Below are 22,962 nucleotides of genomic sequence, written 5' to 3' on the forward strand. Positions count from 1 at the left end.
CGTGTCTTCTATTCAGAGTACTGCATATTTAGCACGTAACACAAGATAATGCGCATAACTCATATCGTGTCCTCTTCATATTATCCGCAGAAAGGAGATTGCTAGTCTCCGGATTATTATCAGATGCACTTTCCACCCCTGTAGTTGAAAGCAAACGCTGGCGGTGGGGGGTGGGTCTTCTAATCCGGTAGCTGTGTGTGTGTGAACACTTTTGTTCAACTTTATTGAACCTGGGCAAAAGTTAAGCGTTCGTCTTACTTTTCGGTGAGTCTCATAATCCGAAGAATATGACATGTGGTTTGTTATCCAGCGTGTTATCTTGTAATGGAAATTATATAAACAGTATCTTGCAGTACTTACTGCCAGGGAACCGTATCGTCACGCGAATTACGAAACGTACATGGTCAACTGTAAAATCAGTTCCAAAAATGTGGACCATACTGCCATCACCTGCGCTCCAAAGTAACGTTGTGGAAGCACACAACGTAAATGGAGCACACGTGGTTGCCAAGGGGAATTTCTGATTCTGACACGAAATTAGAAACACTCTCGAGAGGTTTTATGGAGCACCACGACTGAAAAGTGTTTTCACCTCGTGACTTTCACACATTGTACCTGAATATTTATTACAAAGCCGCCGTTAAACCTGCCTACTGGTAAATGTAAATTGCCAACCAACCACCGACTTGTATTGTGGATCAGGTGACTATTTGCACACTTAGATGCAGCTTGCTTTAATCTGCAAGGGCTTTCCGGCTGCTTAGTGACTGATGCGATAACGATCTGTCATCTCTGCCAGTCCCATGAGAAACCGCTCACTCTGGAAGATAAAGGAGTTAAAGCAGATCCCTCTCCTTAAAGCTAAATCAGGAGGTACATTCATTCTATGACAAGCGAGTGTTTTGAATAATACATGAAGCTATCCTTCACAAGTTGAAGTATTTTGAAGAGGGTATTTTGGTAGGTATATACCGCTATATTCTCTGAACTATTACACACTTTTGGGTTTTCTATGAGGACGTCGTGATTTTTCCAGCATGCCAGTTTGCCATTATTTCCATCACGAGCTTGATGAAGATGCATCTAATGTGTATTGCACATTATTACTTTCCATAGTCTAAGCTATTTGCATGAACTCTGCTGTATTTTCCCTGGAAATACCATTAAGAACATGGTTCAAATAGTATTCTTAATTTCAGGAACCTTCTAAAAAATTAATGTTTGTAGCAATGTGTGTGCAATGTTGAAGACTAGTTTACCAAGAACGATTCTTAGCTTACACATGTCGTAATGAAATTTCAGCATAGCAAATACAGTGCATGCTTTTATCAGCTATTCAGTAAGATTAAAACAAATATGCAATTTACAGCCCTTTGTCAATGCACTACAAGATGATGGCCTGCCTATAGTTGTTAGAAATGGGGGTTGTTTTACCATACTTCACCACATTGGGTCAGTGCGGGTTGGTAAATGGGGAGGCCCAGGACTGGTTAATATTTTACTTTTCACTGATGTTAGCCATGGCCAGAAATGGTACTCATGTCAGTCAGATTAATAATACAGTGTGGTAACCACTCCACCCCAATATAGGGTAAGCATTTTTAATGTTTACATTTTATCTGGTTACACACATACAACTGTTAAAAACCATGGTTATTTAGACAATTGTTTAAGAGAATTTTAAAATAAAAACATCTCTTTTTTAGAATCCGATGCTTTCAACCTGAAGAAGAATCCAGACTCTTTTAGAACACATTTAATTTTCTTTTATTACCACATTGATGCATTGAAAATTGCAGTGTTCCTGATATACAATATGTTTCCCTGCATAAAAAGCAGTTTTCTGTGAATAAATTAGTACAAGTAGTACAAAAATAAACCAGTTTCTTTAAAGTAAATGTCAATGCATAAATAAGCGGTTAGATTTCACCACCCTTGCTTTTCCAGTCCTAGATGTTCTGTATTCGGCAAAAAATACAATCTATAATTATCATGCTATAGTCATATACATTAGAAAAAAACAAACTTTAAAAGAAATATTGACAGCCTATGGTTAATACAAATACAAGGGCTCGGAAAAACGCGTGACCTTTTTGACATGTCCAGGTCACAACAGCTTCGAAAGGAGCACACAGGCCCTGAGGCTGATTGGATCCACGTGAGTGGAATTGACTTTGCCTTTGAGCCCCCGATGTCAGCCAGCTGTCAGGCCCTGCCACTGATGTATCATTGAGCGCCAACAGATGGGCAAATGCCCTGGGTCACTCGCATGGAAAGAATCACCTGCAGGGGAAACACACTGGCTAACGGAACACAGAAGGCATGATGAAATCTGTCCAGGAATGCTGTGGTTGGCAGGGAAAAGCATTCTCTGGCCTTCCGGTCCTTGCCTCAAATTTGCCGGGAGCAACTAAAAGGAAATAACAATGATTTTTTGGAGACTTCTGATGGGATTTACTTGGCTTTTTACACACGGGTCACCGGAATCCCATGGAGTACAATCATTTGTAGTGCTACAGTCCTTATCTTCTTTTAGCTGTGTTACAGACATCCATAACAAACGTGTTCAAAACAAACCGCTAAGCAATTTCACAACCAACTCGTGTCCTTGATGTAAGTTCATGTCCTGGAAATGTGTAACAGCATAAAAAAAATTGTCCCAAGAAGTGTCCTCAGAACTCTTTGGCGTCTTTTAATTGAGCGTTGAAGACCTCTTCTGTCGGGTTCTCTGTACAATGCAGGCCATTGTTGGGCGGCCGCGCTTGGTGATACCTGCTCCAGTCGCCTTTACAAATGAGCCACGGTAGGATGTCCACCTTGTAGTGGAGCTCCGAGGAGAACTCAGTGCTGATGAGGTTCGGCGTTCCGGCCCCCTTGCCCCGTGTGAGAAGCCTCATTCCCTCGTCATAGCAGCAGTGCTGCGCCGCCAGTGTGGCGCTCTCCAGGGAGAGGAGGGAGCGGATGCAGTAGCGCGCCGTGGGCTTGTACACCTCCAGCTTCTCCTTGGGGCCGCTGGCGTCCTTCCAGCGGAAGTCACGGCCCAGCTGAGCGTCAAGCACCTCGGTGGTCCCATAGGCCACTTCCGTTGGGTACGCGCAGGGGCAGTTGGGCAGCTCCGTTGACACCTTCTGCAGATATGTGACCAGGAACTCAGCCCTGCAGGTCACCCATCTCTCACAATTGTCCACATCTGTGAAAGCAAAAATAAAAATTAAAGCACCGTAGAAACATGTTACAGGTTATCTTTCCCCCCATTAGCGTCGGTGCCTGTACAGCCCCTTCAAATCTCCATAGAACTGAAATTTCCCCAGTTGCATTTTCCCCAGTTTCCCCCAGTGTTGACCTATCCAGTGATAGATGAAAGCCTCCCAATGTCATCATCGTTCATGGTCCAAAGATGGCACACGCTATTTCGCTCCTGCGCATGAGACTATGTCGTTGCTCCATGTCCTCGGTGCATCATCTACTGAGCATGTTACCATCTCTGGGTGCCAATTTATCACCATTTTCCACCCTTGGCTGTCATCTCTACTGTAAATGTGTTCTCCCCAAGCCCACTTACTTTCCTTGAAAATCGTTTTATTCTCTAATCCACGTATTTCTCTCTCGGTGTAATTTCCACCATGCTTCTGTGTGCACCTTACAGCTTTCGTTACATATTCTTTGTCAGAATCCGTCCCCTATCCATATGTGTTATTAAAGGCACACTGGCATGTTGCTTTTCATTATCGATTGAAATTTCCCCAAAGCACTTCAACGCGCTCTCGCTCACCTCTTCATTTCATCATTTGCATCTAGAGATATAGAGATCTTTATTTGCACACATACACACACAAACACTGGTGTATGTTCCATTTGTGTCCCTCCAACGATCATTTCCTTCTGCTCAGTGAACCTCTTGTGCAACGATTTTCACTTTGCCGATACGTCTATGCAGCCCCGCGCTTTGAAGCCTCAAGATGCGTAAAAGTCACGTTTCATAGCGAAGGTCGTCCTCTGAGTCAGGAGTCACCGGTGGCAAGTTGAAAGTCCGGAGAGGGGCTGACTGCACTCGCCAATGCAGTGCGCAGTGCAAGCAACGTTTTATTTACCAACTAGCTGGCCTGCGGCACACATCGGTGGCACCATAGGTATGCTGCCTGCCGCGTGTATTTGATCGCACGCTTTTATGACATCAAATCAACGGGGAAGTTCGACCTCCCGCAAGGCATCCGGTCCCTCAACTTTTGGTCACGCCCCTTGTCAATTAGACCACGCCCCTTGTCAATTAAACCACGCCCCTTGTCAATTAAACCACGCCCCTTGTCAATTAAACCACGCCCCGTGTCAATTAGACCACGCCCCTTGCCAATTAGACCACGCCCCTTGTCAATTAGACCACGCCCCTTGTCAATTAGACCACGCCCCTTGTCAATTAGACCACGCCCCTTCCCCTTTCGGCTCCCCCTGTGCCCTTTTTTTTTAGGATCTTTCCCATTTGTCTCTATGCCCCAACCCCTTTTCTCATGGACACAGCAGGTTTGGGCTTGTTTGGGTGGTGGTGGTGGTCGGGGGGGGTGCATCAGTTGGCATGGTGTGCGGGGACAGGAGGTAGGGGTGGGGGGTGGCCTCACAAAGACCAAAATCCTTAGAGCAATAAAATTTTGTTTTAAATCTCGGGGGAAACAATAATCATCACATACCAGATCCAAGGATGTCTGTTGAATTGCGGTTATCCTGTGCTAAGAGCTCCACATTGGATGTTGCCGGCTTAAATATATCCTCCATTCCTGCAAAAAAAGCACAAAGATTGAAATACATTTATTAAAAGCGTGTTTTATTCTCTTTGTCACACAATGGAACTGGTAGTTTTTGATTGAAGCAGTTGCGATACGATGTTCCCTCAAAACTGTCTGATATGACAAGATTTGTTCAGGCATTGCCTTACCAGCGGATAAATTGGAGACCCTTTTTCTTTTATTGTATTCTGCTTCAGCTACGGGTAATCATATACTTAAAAGATTAGAGCTTTATCCATGTTTTAGAAGGCTGCAATCATTATGCACCGCTTATAAAGCATGCTATAATTAAAGATCACGGGTATAGAATGCTCACCTTAGTCTGCGACTCATGCAGTGCGTGACTGTGTTCATGCCCATAATCTTTAAATCACTGTGTGCATTTTCATTAAGACGGCTAACGACAGACATCGTTAACACTCGTCCATTGCAGGGGCCAGGAAATAGTTGTTTAACACGATAAATATTGGTCAGAATTGCAGTAGACTCCCACGGCCATGAACCGTTATGAAACGCACGTGCATGGCCATGGTTAAGTCCTAAGGGAGGATCGCTACATGTGGCTTGAAGTGCTTAGCTTTAGCCTGATACATATTGTGGTTTTCTTCTGGTTAGTCTTATTTCTGGACTGAATTAGAAAAAAAAAACAAGACAATAAAATGACACCAATTTCAAATATTTCTCCAAATGTTCTCTAAAAGGCCACCATAAATCGCTTCACTGAATGGCGGTGAGACATCTCCATTCACCAGTTCCCTTATGCAGCACTGCATGAATGTTCATCTTCTTGGTTCTTTCAGTAAAGTCACGTAGAAGGGAAATAATAAAGTAATAAAAATAAAACATAATAAAACTCTTCTCACGACGTTTCGGCTAAAACGCAAGCAGCCGAAAAATGAATGAATGTTGCTTTCCCAGTTCAGTATTTTAGAATCTTGTGGAATATTTTAGGCACCAGTCATCACCATCGTTTGAGGAGGGTTGAATTGAGAGAGGTGAGTGTTGATGCAAGGACTTGTGGGGTTGGGCATTTGTTCGAGGTGTAGGCGTCAATACCAGCGCAGCTGGGCAGGTCGCAGGTACGAGCTTCTGTGGCAGTGCAGGAGTATCCGCAGGAGCGCGTACGCTTTTGGCTGCCACTGCCACAGGTGACGCTGCACGAAGACCAGGGACCCCACTGGCCCTCTCGTTCTCCGTCATCTGCACACATACAGCATCTGCTGTTTAAATATCCCCCAAAAAATAGCATAAGCAGCCACTTACAACGACAAGGTTTAGCGTCACTCAAGATGATGTGTTTCAGGCCTCGTTAGCCACCTTAAGTAAAACTGTTCCCATTCATGGCATGTCCATGGACCAAGGACTACGTGGCAGCCTAGCGTTGCTCTGAAGAGCAAAAAGGGCACGTAAGTGCAATATTTGTTTTACATTCAGAGGACAGCCACAGAGGAAACCACTCATCTACATAGATGATTGGAATATCGTGAAAAACTTATGACATCGATTTAACTTTGTTTCACAAAAAGGTTTTCTTGTTACATTTACGCAATAGGCCATATTTTTCTTCATATCTGCATACTAATAGCTTCATGGGAGTACAATTGAAGATGTTCTACACATTTATTTGCATATACCTCTTTGCATACTGATTTCAAAACATACCATTGCCATTTCTCATAATATTGTGGTTTATTTTTCAACTTCTTGGAGTAAACTTTAAACAGTGCATTCCAAGGTTGACACTATGCACCAAACCTCCTCGCCGGCGAATGGATCAATTCTTGTAGCGGTTCGACTCGGCACACAATTTTTTTTTCTATTCTGTGAAAGTTAACACCTCGAGTGGCAGCGGGGGGGGGGGGAGCGAGTGGACCAATCACACAAAAACGTACGCATGGATCTCAAAACATCCGATTGTTACGCAGAGCGATCTGGCGCGTGCATCTTGAGCTTAAGAATCAATATAAATCCACGAGCCGACGCATGTTACATTGCCGGTTGCATCGAGTCCATCGTGCATCTTATAAGGGGTATTTCTCACCATACTTCGTGTCTGCGGTGGCTCCCCACGGTTTAGTGGTGAATAGGCCTCTAAACCATCCGAAGAGTGGGTTGAGAAAGTTGCTTTCCTCAGCCGAGGCAGCTTCTCTCTGCACTGGGTTAAGTGCGGCGCCTTCAGCCCTGCGAGCCCCTGCGCCCGGGCGCCACCAGCCCTCGCGTCCCGGTTGCCGAGAAGCCCGTGCCACTGCTGGCACGCCGTGCCGCGAACTCGTGCCACTCCGCCAAGCGCCGCCGGCACCGCCGCCGCCGCCGTTGTGCTTGAGCTCCATGTCCACGTCTCCCTCCGCCTCGTCCACCACCTCGATTGTGACCTGGCCAAGAGAAGCGCCGGTCGCCGACGTCGAGAGTGAATATCGCAAAGGTAGTGAGGCACACCCCCTGCGATGGCTTTGCTCACGGCAGTGCTGGTGGTGCTACAGAGGCCCCCCTCGAGAGGATATTTTGGCTGGACGTCTTAAAAGACGTATGAGTTTCGTTTATTTTTGTTAATAAAAACTCTCTTCATTTTTACTCTTTGGTTCTTTCGGTAAAGTCACACGTTTCGATTGCAACAGAAGCAACCGTCATCAGGTGTGAATGAATGCAAGCTCGGAGAGAGACACATATACGGAGAGAAAGACAACACAGACACGGAGAGAGACGCATACACAGAGAGAGAGAGACACACAGAGAGAGACACACACATGGGGGAGAGAGACACACATGGGGGAGAGACACATCGAGAGACACACACGCAGACAGAGACACATACAGAGACAAAGAGAAATAAGGCCTCTGTGACGAGGCATTTATACATATAGAAAGGGGGGGGGAAGAGAAATTAGCATGTCAATGAGAGCGGCAAGGGGGAGAGAAATTGGAAGTTTTGACAACCCCAGTAAAAACATTTTTTCATTTATTTTTATTTACTACTTACGTCTCTTATACTATTTGTTGCGCACGGTTGCACCTTATTTTGCACGCGGTTGTAATTGACTTTGCTCAGTCGGTGTTCGCCGCGGAGGGCGTGACGGGTTTCTTTTTAAATCCTTTATATTAAGTTCACTTGCTTGCTTGCTTGCGCGCTTACGACCGTGCAAATCTTTCGGTCGTTTTTTAACCCACTTCCCGTGATCCAATCGAGCTGACATTTTGCACACAGACTCGTTGTGCGTGACAATTTATTTTCGTGAAATTTTTTTCCAAAATTTTACACTTTTTAGGAAAAAATAAATTATATTTAATTACCAATTGCTTAATGGTGGCAGGCAATCATCTGACCCATAGGTGGCAGCCATCTCAAGCCAGAGGACGAGAGGACTCTAACCGCCACGCATATAAAGGATTTATAGTGAAAAACTTTGTTTTTACGGGTTAATTTTTTTCATTCCTAATGCTCTGTGCCGCCGGTACCGTTCCCATTTCGTTGTCATGTGCACCGATGCCTACTTTATTGAGGGCGATATTGCCACGTAAAATAAAGATTGATTGACGAGTAATCCACACTTGATCCCGCCACATGCGACCAGCTGATAGTTTAAATGTGGTGGGTGCCCTAAGCATGCAAAACACATGTTCAACGGCATACATGGGGAGTTGTAACCAGCTAATGTGACAAAAAATTTATCATTTGCACCTCGGACAATGTACAGAGCTCTTTATGTAATTCCAATAATCCAATGGAGTAGCGTTTGTTTGATTACAGTATTGACATTGTAATTTCTGATCTCATAGCTGTACGTGTTTGTTTCTCAAGAGGTTAAACAAAGACAATACAATCTAATTTCATGTATCAAAAGTTATTGGTAACTTTGTAAACAAGAGCTGATTAAATTAATGTAATGCTAACGCCTTTAATTTTACCCAGCAACGATTCACGAAGCTTCAAGGTTCTTTCAGGGGGGCTCTGCAGTTGTTGCAGTTGTTTGGCCAATTACATTAATTTATTCGTTTCTAAAACAGTGCCCCTTTAAATTATGTTTATTGTCCCATTAAGTAAATTCGTTTCAGGACAACACTATTTCAAATTCCACGTCAATGGTCTCTTTCGTCACACCATTCCGTTACTCTCACCATAAAGTTCCACACTTCATTGTCACATTACATATTGAGCCCAAAGCGTGTCTGTGCTTTTGGCAGTGGCACTTACCTGGATATTCGGGTTGTGTCCAGCGAGGTCCGCTCGCGACAGATCTGGGATGTTCTCCAGGTTGAGCACGAAGGTCTCCGGGCTGTCACTCAGCATCTCCAGCTTCTCTTGACGCCTTCGGTTGCGTCCTCTGCCTGCCTGACGTTGCCTGGATCGACGAGGGGGCCCTTCCCTGCCGTGCCCCCCGGACACGCTCCTGTTACCAACTGCGCCCGGCGACGTCCCGTCCAGCGATCTCGTCCGCTCCTTAAAAGGGGCAGGCACGGGCACGAGTGAGTTCAATGTGTGAACTCTGGCATTTTTTAAGCACGAGCTGTCTAGGGCGTAATTGAACCATTCCACGGTTTTCTCCGATGCGTTTTCAGCTTTCACCGCGTGTTGCTCATAAAAGTATTGCTCCACGTGCTCGGGGAGCTTCTTTAGGAACGAAATTAGTTCTAAATTCAGTCCCTAAAGACGCTCCCAGCACGTGGAGCAAAATAGGAACCGAACAGCTCCCGAAGAAGCTCCTAGCACGGTGGAGTGAAACGTTGAGATATCCTTCCGAACAACTTTCTGTTCAGTTCCCGAAGCTCCGAGGCAGTGGAATGTAACATCGAGCATCATGCCAAACAACATGTGGTACAGCCCAAAAACACACAGTGAAGAGCATAACCGCGACAACCGACGCAGATGTACAGACATGGCCAGTGCAAGAGAAGCATATGTTTGTTGTTGGTGTTGTGATGAAAACGTGTGGTTTGTAATTAACAACAATTTAATTGCTGCTGGGGGGATTTTTTTGGAGATTGTGATTTATTGTTATCATCATCACAGTTGTGAACTGTAGTCACGTGACGGCCAATTTAGATGCAAGTGATTGTTGTTTGTAAGGGAGATCTTGCACATCTTTGAACACACGTGTATGTCATTTTTCATATTTGCTGTGCATTTAGGAGGCCTTATTTTTGGCGCAAAATTCAAATCTCTGTGCAATAGTATGTAGATCTTGCTGTTACTATCGTGATGGAATGTATAACTATTGCATGAACACATTAAGCACAATGTAGGTTGCAGATTGCTTTTCTAAAACTGGGCCGACAACCTATTATCGAGACATTAAATTCCAATTCAAAATAGTCAAATAAGTAATACATGCATTTATTATATATATATACAGTACAGTACTGTATATATATATAAAATGTCAATCCACTGCTGTAGATGAAGGCATTCCGGCCATGAAGAGTGTTTGACCATACTTCACCACACTGGTCAGTGCGGGCTGGTGGGGCGGGAACGTTCACTCGTCACTGATGTTAGTCGTGGCTGGGGAATCGAACTCAGATTGACGGCTCCATAGCGCAGTGTGCTAACCACTGCGTCACCGCTCCACAATATAAACTCTGACAATCGCCGCAATGCAAATAACAAATCAGATGATGCGTCACGTACTACAATTAACCTATTGGACAAGCCACTTCGTTGAGCTATTATTTGTGGTTAGGTCGCTGCTTCCAAATCTGGTATCAGTTTTTGTCTATCACATCAGGTTTTTGAGATATCAAATATTGCATTTTCAACAAAAACTGCAGAAGAAAAATATTAAATAAATGTGGATATCTACATAAAATGATATTATAAACACACTATCCTAGAAATACAGCATCATATTTTAACACTAAAGCAGTCACTGACTCGCAACAACTTGCAATTATAAGTGACAGAGTTAATTTCGGGTAAAATCAATGAAAATGGGGTATGCCTATAGCATACAAATGATGTGATAGAGCAAATCTGAGATCAGATTTGGAATCAGCACCCTGAAATTAGTCTAAAACAGCTGCAAAAGTCCAGGCCAGAAAAACATGTTTTTTTTTTGACCAGTGTAATCAAATAGGTCAGTGACCTTTACCTGATTAAATGAGAATCGTTTATTTTTGAGTGATTTGCTTACCTTGACTATACTTTGCACTTATATCGTGTTTTTGTAACTTTCTGATCTGCCGCTACAGGACGTCTTTGAAAAATATCTTCATAGCTCATCGGATTCCTCCAGTATACATAACGATTCTGATTCAATGGGAACACATACCCTAACAAGCCAGAGTATTTGTGAAGTGTGTGCTGGGGCCTGGGATGGAAAGAGTCAATGTGTGAATTCCCCATCTTGCCGAGATACGCAGTGATGTAACGTCCCGCATGGCCCGACGTGGAGCCACTCATGTCACGTGAAGTGCATGCGGTGTGAATGTTTTCCATGCATGAGCGGTATTTCAAGCCCTAAGCATTGCCGTCTATAATTACACGTTAATATTCACCACGACACTAACACATTCATTCAGATCTTAATACGGAACACATCAACATATTTTATAAACATGAAAACACGTTATTGACATTCGTAATAGAAACGTGTTTGCAATGAACCGAAATTATACGCAGATCGACTAGAATGGGATTTCAACTCCTTACAAATGAAAGTACTTTTGAACTGTATCCTTCATAAGTATCGCGGTATCTCGTCTGTCTATTAACTCTTTGTATGCACAAACTCTTTACAGCAACTTATAAGGTAACAGCATGCACATAAACCCATAAACTATCACACTTTTGAGTTCCACATTGGAAGTAGGTCTCAAACCCACAACATTAACGCACATTTTACACGGTAATATATACAGAATAGCCACAGTGGCAGTATCGAAGTAAGAACGCACGTTTTAAGTCGACCTACCTGCAGGTCGCCCCTGCGTGTTGCTGGCTGATCGCCGCCGTGTCTCACGGCCGATGTGCCCAGCAACGTCCCAACGTGTAGGCTCAGCATGGCCAGTGCCAAGAGCGACATTACATCGGTCGCGGGCTTTCCTCCCATAGCTCTCGTCGACGTCTGCCTGCTCCTTCTCTCTCCTTGTCTGCAGAGTCCCGGTTTAAATCCACAGGCTCAGTGCCGTGCCGTTGTCGAGTAACGTTGGGTCAGTTGCGGAGATGGAAATTCCTCGTTGATGCGTTCTCCTCTTCAGAAGTTTCTGAGCGTTCTGTCTCGGAGTAAGCTGCGTTTTTCAGCACCGCACTGCAACACAAAGCGGGAATTAGTCACACGCTATCGGTTATTACAGCACACATCACAGCCCGAACAAAAAAGCACCCCCATATGCCGAGCTGTGTGGCATCCAAGTGGAGCAGTTGTTCACTGCAGGGACGAATGCACGACTTACTTGTGGTGCTGCGGCGACAATGATCCGTAAAATGTGGAATCAAGTTGCTGCTATTAAGAAAAAAAACATCAAGGGCTCTTGTCCGGCTATGGGTGGTGTAAACTAGAGTGTGGAATTGTAAATCTTAAAAGCCGTGACATGTGACATTTTTGTTATATTATTATTTGTACGCATATATATTGTTTTCTCTCTGCCAACTCTGCCGCTGTCGTGAGCCGCTCACGCCTCCGGATTGATGAAAGTGACTGTTATCTCTCGCTCTGGAGGGACTGGCGGATTAGATGTGAGTAACTGGCTTTATAAACCTCCCGGCTACTGCTCAGAAAGATGATGCTGATAGCCGCAGATGTGATTTGCCTAAGCTATACAGCCGCTCCGTGTGTTTCCTGTTACACAAGAAAAATAATAATGATGATGATGATGTACCTCCCAATGTATGACCTTTTCGATGCCAATTTTGCAAAATGAAACACAAAACCGATTCCGTTACCCCCCCTCCCCTCCTTATAGGCAGCGGCCGTTTTATTAAGATCAAAAGGCGCTTTCAGATAAACGGAACTTCTCAATTGAGCAAACAGGGCGCCTTTCAAAGCCTCAAACCGCTGAGCCGGAATGGAATTGTTAAAGGCACCCCCCCCCCCAAAAAAAAAAACTCGAGCCTCCAGGGAAAAATGCTCATCGATGTCAAAAACCTTTAGAATTTTCTTCTTCTTAATTAGCTACAGTTCCTTTGCCGCCCGGCCGCGCGTTCCTAATCAGCAACCTCGACCGATGTTGGACATCGTCATCACCGTATGAAACTGCCAGGGCAACCCGCTTTGATCCGAAGGAGGCATGACGCGCGGTTGTGGAGCAGCGAAGCAGTGGCTGATTAAAGCGCAAAGCAGCGGGGGCTGATCAAAGAACCGCGTCTAATGCTCGCCCCTGTTTGCTCCGGCTGCGTGCCGGCACTTCAAAGCGCTAGACCGACGCACTGTTGACAAAATAAATCTGCTAATTTAAGGAAAGGGCGACCCCCCCCCCCGTTCGGACATGAAAAGCAAGGGGGCTTGCCAGTGCACGGTATAATACACAAATGCCCTCTCCCTCTCTCTCGCGCACACACACACACGCGCGCGCATAAACATTTGCAGACGTCCAAAGACAAAGATACCCCGTATAGCCTTTGGCAAACTGTTGGGGCAAGTGCTGTTAGCGAGCAACGATGAAGGCCAGCACGGCACACGAGGGGGTTTGGGTGGCCGACACCACGCCCGACCCGCCTTTGTCTCCACAACGAGACGATGTTGGCCGTGAGTGGGAATCGAACTCGGGGCGCCGGGTTCGTAGCGCAGTGCGCTAACCACGACACTACCGCTCCCCTCGCTGTCCAAATAGCCACGCACACGTAAGAGCCGAGATCACTCCTGGAGCGTGCAGTCTTCTTCTTCTTGTTACTTTTTTTGCCGAGTTGTGAGCTCTCTCTCTCCCTGCTCTAAGAAGCATTCGTCCCCACGTTGCTTGCTCTCCATCACACACACACACAAACACTCCGCCAAGGGCGATATGAGAAGCCATCTGGACCTAATTAAAAACGTGTTTGAAAGTGACATGTGACTGACATTAAAGTGTAAAAATCTGGGTTAGGAGAGGCACAAGGCGAAAATAAATCGATGCTAACGCATAGCTTCCAGGGCTGACGTCCCCTTGTCGCCTGCCCTGAAATCACCTATTTTTCTGTACGCAACACCATGAGCGTATATAACATTTTACCACGGCATCCTATTGTTTCTAGATTTGAAGTTTTCGTGACTGCAAGGATTCATACTCTTTGGTTTGATTTATTTTAATTTTTTACCTACGTGACTTTACCGAAAAAAACAAAGAGTAGGCATCCTATTGTGTTTATGTTTGGATTATTCCGTGTTAAAATTCAATACATGTCAGACATTCTCAATCCACCACCAATATATCAGGGCCTCCCCACGCCATGCTTGGTCATGGGGTTGTTTGACCATACTTCACTACCACTAGTTAGTGAAGGACCGTGGCCAAAAATCGAACTCCAGTCGCCAGATTTACAGTGCAGCGCGCTCACCATTGCATCACCATTACAATCGCTATTTAATAAATAAAAAAGTGTGACTTTTAATAACAGCAGAGGGAGGTGCATCAAGTCTTGTGTAGCGTACGTGCAGAGAGAACAGATGCAGTAGGCAGTGTGATTGCACTTTTGTGATTACAGACAGCACAATGTCAGAATGTGTGGGCGACAACAAGGCCAAAGGATGAAGGTCTGTGCCAGATTGCGTGACCATCGCAGGCAGAGAAACGATCTCCAGGGCCGCCCAGAGGTTTCTGGAGGCCACGTGGGGCTAGCACGCTTATTCCACCGTCCTCAGATCGGTTGTGGGGCACTCTTGTGTACGGCCCAGGAAACTTTGCCCATTTTGCCACCCCTCTCTGGGCGGACCTGCAAACCACGTGGACACTGATGGGGTTTGAGATAAATGTGCATCGTACATGTCCACACAGTGGTGGTGCTGGCTCATTGGGGGCCCTAAGCAGAAGTAGTTCATCTTCTTGGTTCTTTCGGTAAAGTCACGTAGAAGGGAAGTAATAAAATAATAAAAATAAAACATAATAAAATTATTCTCACGACGTTTCGGCCACAACGCAAGCAGCTGTCCTCAGGTGAAAACCAGGTCCGTCGAGGCGACAGAGTCTGAATGAAACAGCACACGAGCTTGGAGCATATATATAAGCTGGGCGCCTTGACAAAGGAATTTGCATATCAAGAAGAATTTAGCATATTTATGGGAAATGCAGGAATGTGATTAGTACTACATATGCATGTGCATTATGCAGGATTAACAGCATCAAAGGGAGCTGCAGTTGCTGCTGCTGCTGAAGTTGCTGCTGCTGCAGTTGCTGCTGCTGCAGTTTCTGCTGCTGCTGCAGTTTCTGCTGCTGCTGCAGTTTCTGCTGCTGCTGCAGTTTCTGCTGCTGCTGCAGTTTCTGCTGCTGCTGCTGCTGCAGTTACTGCTGCTGCTGCAGTTGCTGCAGTTGCTGCTGCTGCAGTTGCTGCTGCTGCAGTTGCTGCCTCATCCATTTTAATATAACACTATGTATTATTCTACCCACCCTAATGTGTATCACACTGCTATATATTTACTCTACAATTACGACACCATACATTACTCTGCACACTGCACCTTGCCAGTGAGTGGAACGCGGTCTGAAAGTCACCATAAACGTGAACACAATCAGTTAAGAGTAGTTGTAGAGGGATGGTCTTCAATTCATAAAATGCTATTGATAATATGGAATATATATAGACAAGAGATATAAATATAGTGAGATTAGATGCAAACAATATAGAGATATGAGTCAATAATTGGCTTTTTATTTAATCTAGCTTTTTACGTGTATGAGGATTCCAACGGATATTTGATGTAGCACTTTTTTTCCACAAAAATCCCAGCCACCTCGGGCTCTTTGGGATCCTCCGCATTTAATTTATTTGAGGGTGCCTCGCACAGCCACTGAGTTCACATGGCCGCTTCAGAGGCGGAACTGGATGGGAGTTTGAGCAGAAGAGACCGGAGATTAAATAGGATTTTATATTCCAACTGGAAGATTAAAACGTGAAAGATGTTTTTTTTTACGCTTTGTGTTTATATACACTGTTTTGACACCTTCAGCACACTGCTGTTTCATATCAAAAGATAACGGGGATATATTGTTCAACTATAAAGCGTGCACGTTTCGTGCAGATTCAAGACACTCTGTTCTTCTCAGGCTACACTTAATGCTTTAATTATGCCGATGCGGATGTTCATGCAAGGGCTAATATATTGAGGAATGAAACCCGATTTGCCAAAACGTGGAGGTTGATTTGTTTTTCATGTGAGACATTATCAAGTTGTACATATTTTTTTATAAGTGCCTTAAATACATATCTATGCACGCATTCATATAAATAACAAATTAAAGGTGCAGGTCTGCAATTGTTGATCTCATGCCACTTCTGGAGAAAGAACCTCCACTGGATTGTAATTTGGCCTACTCTTCCACGCAAATACAAATAATACATAACTATTCGAATCACGCTCATAAGTTCACAACATGACCTATAAATACGCAATATATAATGATCACCTCTATCGCAATCCGTTTCTGACCTGGTAAAAAAAAAATGTGTTTTGGGGATATGTGTATAGTCCTGACAAAGACACTTTTAAACTACTTACACAAAATGCATTTTATCATTAACCTCTACAATTTATGTCACCCCCCCCCCCCTCAAAGTTGTTGGAATGATGTTCTAGAGTCTTACAAACGTTTAATGTTGAGAGTTGTGCAATATTATTGTGTGTTGTTTGAGCTGTTTTTCTTCTTTAGGCATCTAGTTGTGTTTTTTTTTAAGTAGACTATTCTATAAAAAGAACGTGTAGTTATCTGGCTCCAGGAAGTCGCACGCAGGCATGTAGTAAATACACAATCGAACCACACTATATTATTAAGGATCATCATCGGCTTCCATTAGTGATATAATCTCCCTGGGCCTGTGGACACCCATATCCATCATCCACTTATCTTTTAGAAGTCCTTGAGCATTTTTTCCCCTGCTTCTAATTTCAAGGAATGTTTTTTGACTTTGGTAACAAAGCTGAAAATATAAAACTGTGCAACCGCGTCGCCATTAACTGGCGCCTTTAAATGCGAGCAAACCATGGGCTTGCTCTGTTTTAATCTTGGGAACGTAACAAGATAGATGTTTATAGAATAATGCTTTTGACTGAAAACATTACTACTTCAAAGCCTGTCTGCAGTTACCCTTATTGCATGCTTTTTCCTACATGCTTTGACATTATTTTCTATGATATGCAATCCGAGACTATATATAGGCTTTACCTCATACGGCTTCAAATTCCACACAATGCCTATAAAAAAAAATAAGCCCCGTGGCAAACAAGGAGGTCATTTCCATAGGCATGCACGTTTAAATGTTAGACATGCCCTCATGGTTTTGTAGGCTACTAAGAGGGAAAAGTGAAGCCCTGCAAGGGCCTCCAATAGATAGACCGCTATGGGAGCCCCTTTAGAGGGAACGTTGGCCTTCTCTTGCACAGTGGTCTTTGAATACCCACACTCTGTCCCACTGCACGTGGCCTACCGATCGACTAACTAATCAGTGAGCATCATCATCATCATCAACCATGATCAATCCACTGCTGGACGAAGGCCTCTCCATGCTGTTGCCATCGCTCACGGTCTTGCAATGCAACAACCCATCAAACACCTTTACATGAGCTCATTCCATTGCTCCATCTCCGTGGCGGACGAGAAATTTTGGCGTGTGCCTTGCTTTGGCTTAATTTACAGAATAAGAAGAAGGCCCATTGGCATTTCTCAATCTTCGCGGTGGCAGTATATAAAAATAAACTTTGTCATGAGGATTTTTTGTACTATGCATCACATATCTGTTCTGACAAAATGTATATTTAAGGAGAAAATATACCTCTCTGAATTTCGGTTCAGAGAGGTATGTGGTTGTTTAGTGTTTGGTTTTATGAATACGTTTGGCACTTGATCAGATGTTGAATTTTCCATATTACAGTTAACAGTTATTTAGCAAGTTTGGAGGGAATTTCGTGAATAATGAAGTCTTCATTCTCGCCAAACTGAAAAAAATATGTGTTTAGTAAAAAAAAGGCAGCGTATATGCAATCAACACAATTATGTATTTAATTAAGCAAGTTTACTGTTTAATTTTCACATTCACTAGCTGAGTTTCGAGTTGGGATGTTTGATAAGGTTAAGTAACCAGAGTGCTCACAGAAAACCCATGCACACAACGCGTGTTGTATGTATGTATGTTGAACTTCTTTAGTACTCTACGTAGCCAACCGTGCTAATTGGAGGTGTTAGTGTGGCATAAACACTACACAGATCACTTCTCAACTTGCTCAATCACATTCTCTCACTGATCTTGTAATATGTCACATTGCATACTTTTAAGCTCTTTTTCAATCTACTTCTAGATGAAAGGTCTCCCCCATTGTCATGCAGCTCCACAACTCCTGGGGGTCATTTGACCATACTCCACCACGCTTGTCAATGCTGGTTGCCGAAGGTGGGCAGCATAGATGTAGACGCATACAAATGCAGCAATGGATTTTGCTGCATTGTTATCAAACCGTCGTTTGGCTACGTACGGTACGAAAGAAGTTCAACATAAATACATACATTGTGGAAGTAGAATTCACATCAGCGTGCAAATTGTGCCATGTGTTCCTTTCCTTTGCACACTAATGAAGTCATCTCCACTCAGAGTTTTCACAATGGTTTAAGGAAATGTCTGTTTTCTATTTGCAAAGCCTTGAGTCGACATGACACCAGAACGTGGAAGTCAACTTATCTAATACCTAGCCACGTTCAACTTGCACTCAGAGAAGAATCAAAGGGATTCAGCCATAAAGTATTTTTTTTTAATCTAGCATATAGTGGGTGAACTAAGGTTGAGGGAATACAACAAGGGATGCTGCATTGTATGTTGTTGAACTTATTTCGCACCGCACTTAGGCAACTGTGCTAATCGGAGGTTGCGGAGTAAAGACAACAGACTAAACACAAAAAAAGCTGTTCTTAAAAAATGAGTTTTCAATCTAGATTTAAAAGCGCATTGCTTCAGTGGCTTCCTAATGTCGGTAGGAAGAGCGTTTCAGACGGCTGCATAAGCGCGTCTGAGGGCGTGCGATGCAGTGACCGTCTTTGTTTCGATGGCCAGCAGCCAAAAGCCTCTGCGACTATAACGAGAGGTCGCGTGATAGTTTATGCTGCCTGGCGGTATCAGCAAGGTAACCATGCTGCAGGCAAAAGGTATTGCAATATCGGCGCTTTCGGCGGTGATGAGTGGACGCAAATGATGGAGGACCCTGACGTAGTAGTTGTGGGATCTGATGATGTGATCTCGCTGAGCTGGATTGGCTTCTGGTTGCTGAACGAATACATTATGAGGTCGCACTCATTCCACAGAAAATGCTTGCCCACAAATGAACCACGATACCTTGGTGATCTCAAGGAACACGAACCATTACACGAACTCCGGTCATCCTCGTTAGCGGATTTTTGCTAGCCATTGAACAAAGACGGTCACTGCATCGCACATTTTCAGATGTGCTTCTGCGGCCGTCTGGAATGCTCTTCCTTCCGATATCAGGAAGCCACTGGAGCTATGCACCTTTAAATCTAGATTGTAAAATAACTTATTTCCAACTGTTGTTTGTGTGCTTCGTTTGTTGTCCTTCCCCTGCACCTCCGATTAGCACGGTTGGCTACATACGGCGCGAAAGAAGTTCAACATACATACATACATGTGCTTGGTGTGACTGTCGAAGGATGGGGTGGAGTCGAGAGTGACGCTGATCAACTTGATGTGGTCACAGAAATGGAATGATGGAGCCAGCCATTAACCTGCTCCAAGCAAGCGTGGCTGTGGTGAGACGTTGTCCGGTGACGATCAGGATGGATTCGGAAACATTCAAGGAGACAACGTTCCATCATTGGTCCACGTTGGTATTCGTCGCAATGATCTATCCTTTATTAAAGCTAAATTTTAAAACGATTGCGCTGCACAGCTTAACAATCCAGACATGTGTGTGCAGTGCTGTAAGCGCAGAATACCTGAGTTGACAATGTATCTGCTTACTGTATCAGGAAAGGTGATACACACATTACAATAATACACAATGGACTATCCATGACATCGAAAAATCGTGAGAGATGGCGGCTTCTTGGGGGCCATGGCTGATGATGATCACCGCGTGATTGTATAATTATTTCAGGCCATTAATGGCGATGTAGCATTGTCGCATGTCCTTTTTAGCGAACATATTGCCATGGGGTCAAAGACGTTTTTTTTCTGCTCCCAGCCAGCGGTGATGTTCTCTTTTTGATTTGCGATTGCAGTGCTCCCTCTGTTGGTCAAAGTGGATATAGTTAAATATTCTCCACTGCAGATCAACCCGATTTGTGCATGTTACATATTAACCAAAACTCAGGAATGCTCGCGCTATTTTTCAGTATTAAATCGTGGTTTTGCCCATTGGAGTTGTCTTCGAGGGAAGACTTGTTTATGTGTGTGTATGCAACATGGTATTTCCGTAACCAAGACATCTAGCACTTGATGCCCGACCTCAGAGAGATATGTACGGTACATCCAAACGCCAGCAGACTGTGACCTGTTTATGTAACACGTCAATGGATGCTACATGTGAATGCATTAAATTTGCATGTTTCGATCCTTAGTATGTAATATTTGATCGAGTGACAGGTCACGTATGGTTAGGTCACGAGTGGTTACTTCCCACCTCTTCCAAGATGTTTGGCTGGCAAGGGAGATGAGGCCAAATAGCATCGATTTATTTATTTATTATTATTTTTATTATTTTTTCTATCAATGTGGCTTCACCGAAAGACCCAAAGAATATAGCATCTCAAGGGTCTCTCTCGGTCTGCCTGTAGTCGAGGCCCTTCCAACAGGCGTCGTGTGAGCGAGGCTTTCCTCCGTGTTCTCTGTCAGTGTCCATATGCAGTCTGAATGGAGAATTAAACGAATACGTGTACAGCATTAAGTGTCTTCAATGCCAATGTGCTCTTCATCCTTGCAGCACTCTCCTCCGGCAGTGGTTCTTGCCATACAACTTTCGTGACTGCAGGAATTCGTATTCTTGGTTCAAAACGTCGTGGGTTTTTTACTTTTATTATTTTCAATGCATCATTTTTACTTTTACATTTATTATTTTTTTTAAAATTTCTATCTACGTGACTTTACCGAAAGAACCAAGAATATGGCTCGTGCCAGGCGCGGTTCGTCCACTAGGGGCGTTGATGCGTCAACCCCAGCAAGCAGGTGGGGAGATGAGAAATGATTTTTCTAATAAAGAAAAAAACCCATTTTATATAAATGTTTTGTCGCGTTAAAAAAATGTGAATTGCCTAATGAAGATAACATTTTAAGTCGTTCATGTTAGAAACCGCTGCAAACACCACAGGCTGCTGACTTGTGCCTCGGGGAGGTCTCGCTGTGAAGGCGTCCGAGTGAGAGATGTCCCTTCCTTCGTTCGTCGCGATGAGCTTCCAGCATTTGAAGCCACGCCGTTTGAGGCCCATTCAGGGCGGTGAGAAAGGCGCCCGTGGCTGTGACAAGACGATGGCACGACGCGAGGTTGCGCGTGTTGAATACAGCAGCTCACGGCCTGCACGCTCTGGGAGGACACCAACAGCAGTGGCAGCAAACGAAGAATTAGCAACGAGCACTGTAGAGTCACTCCTCAATATTCCATTGAATGGGGAGAGAATTTGAGTGCCTTGTTGTTTTATTTCGTGTTGTTTCCAATGCCTACCGTTGGTTGATAAGACAGTTATATCACGTTCACGGGAAGGCCAATAACATGACGAGGTTTTTCAACGGTTTTACTTAACTTGACTCCTATTTTGTCGTGGTCAAATCTTGTAATCTACATTTCGTCCACTTCCCGTTGACCAATCAATTCCACATTTTGCACACGTACTCAGATCCGGTGACAATGCATGCCTGTATCAAAATCGGCATCAATTCATCAATACATTTGTTACTTTAAAGCAATTATAATTTTGTATGGACGCATTATTTATACATTTGTGTAGGTAAACAACGCCACGGTCCATAAACTCTGGAATCGCCTCGCCTAACGTGTCTCAGGCGCGCCTGCTCCGTGTTAAACACGTTCCTTCGGAGTGGACAGCACATTCGTGCACGACAGACAAATATGCACGACAGACAGACAAATAATCCCTGGTGGGCAGTGTGGAACCTGTTGTTCCTACCTGTACGAGTTACGGGCACCCTCACTCCACACAAACAAAAAGTTGTACATTGATGATGAATTTATCAAGTAATCAATTAATTCAAGTAAGCGTTGATGTGGCAGCAGGCACCGCATCATTGACGTACTTCTCGACCGTTGAGTTCAACGAAGTTGTGACTAAAACTGTTGTTTTAAAAACACTTTTTAAGGAGTTTACTCTTAATTCGAACACCATCTTTTCAGAGGTCACTCACAACAGCCCCACTTAGCGGACATCTCACGAGCAACCGTTTGGTTCCCAATCGTTAAACAATGTATCGTGTTCATCAGAGGTGTGGACTCGAGTCATGTGACTTGGACTCGAGTCAGACTCGAGTCATGAATTTGATGACTTGCGACTCGACTTGGACTTGCATAACAATGACTTTGTCCCACCTATGAGATGTGGACTCGAGTCATGTGACTTGGACTCGAGTCAGACTCGAGTCATGAATTTGATGACTTGCGACTCGACTTGGACTTGCATAACAATGACTTTGTCCCACCTCTGGTGTTCATAAATACATAGGGTTGATGAAACAAAGTAGTTGTACTTATGTGCCCGTGTTTAATCTGTGTTTCAATCTGGCTTGTCTCGCACCCTCAGGGCATCTCGCACACCCAAGTTAAGAACCACTGCTCTACTCTAATTATGTTCAGGGGCAGTCTAATTTGAGGTATGGCTCCTGGTCTGAGATATCATCATTATGACTTTTGTTTTCTATGAGATAACTAAAGCGACGGTAAGTTGCACAGTTTCTAGTTTCATGTTTGTTTCTGAGAAATATTTAGAAATTGACATTAAATGCCTATCTTGACTATATCCCTCTGAAAATGATCATGGGTCAAATGTATCACGAGTGGCTTCCAGATGAACACAGTGAGAGTGTGATACGCTTATTATGGAGTGCAGCGGTGGCACAATG

General features: G+C 44.1%; 1 protein-coding gene across 2 annotated transcripts; it reads right to left on the minus strand.

The window, feature by feature from the left end:
• Positions 1–1,760: 1,760 nt before the first annotated feature.
• ISM1 (isthmin 1) lies at positions 1,761–13,051 on the minus strand. Of its 2 annotated transcripts, XM_078858369.1 has the most exons (7): positions 12,165–13,051; positions 11,684–12,019; positions 8,968–9,213; positions 6,820–7,150; positions 5,835–5,978; positions 4,683–4,769; positions 1,761–3,190 (listed from the first exon to the last, which is right to left on the minus strand). In XM_078858369.1, the coding sequence occupies exons 2-7, from the start codon at positions 11,819–11,821 to the stop codon at positions 2,673–2,675; spliced, it is 1,464 nt and encodes a 487-aa protein (XP_078714495.1). In that variant the 5' UTR covers positions 11,822–12,019; positions 12,165–13,051; the 3' UTR covers positions 1,761–2,672. The 2 variants fall into 2 exon arrangements, with proteins under 2 accessions (XP_078714495.1, XP_078714496.1); XM_078858370.1 differs by lacking the exon at positions 12,165–13,051 and having other exon boundaries at positions 11,684–12,099.
• Positions 13,052–22,962: the final 9,911 nt, after the last annotated feature.

Source organism: Lampetra fluviatilis, chromosome 7 (genome assembly GCF_964198595.1).
Source record: "Lampetra fluviatilis chromosome 7, kcLamFluv1.1, whole genome shotgun sequence".
Lineage (NCBI taxonomy): Eukaryota > Metazoa > Chordata > Hyperoartia > Petromyzontiformes > Petromyzontidae > Lampetra > Lampetra fluviatilis.

Bases quoted from the DNA above. Each gene is read 5' to 3' on its own strand.
- ISM1 (XM_078858369.1), bottom strand. From the start codon at position 11,821: ATGGGAGGAAAGCCCGCGACCGATGTAATGTCGCTCTTGGCACTGGCC. The intron at 7,151-8,967 runs GTAAGTGCCACT...TCTCTTGGCCAG, and splicing joins GACACAACCCGAATATCCAG to GTCACAATCGAGGTGGTGGA. The intron at 4,770-5,834 runs GTATTGACGCCT...CTTTTTTTGCAG, and splicing joins CGACCTGCCCAGCTGCGCTG to GAATGGAGGATATATTTAAG.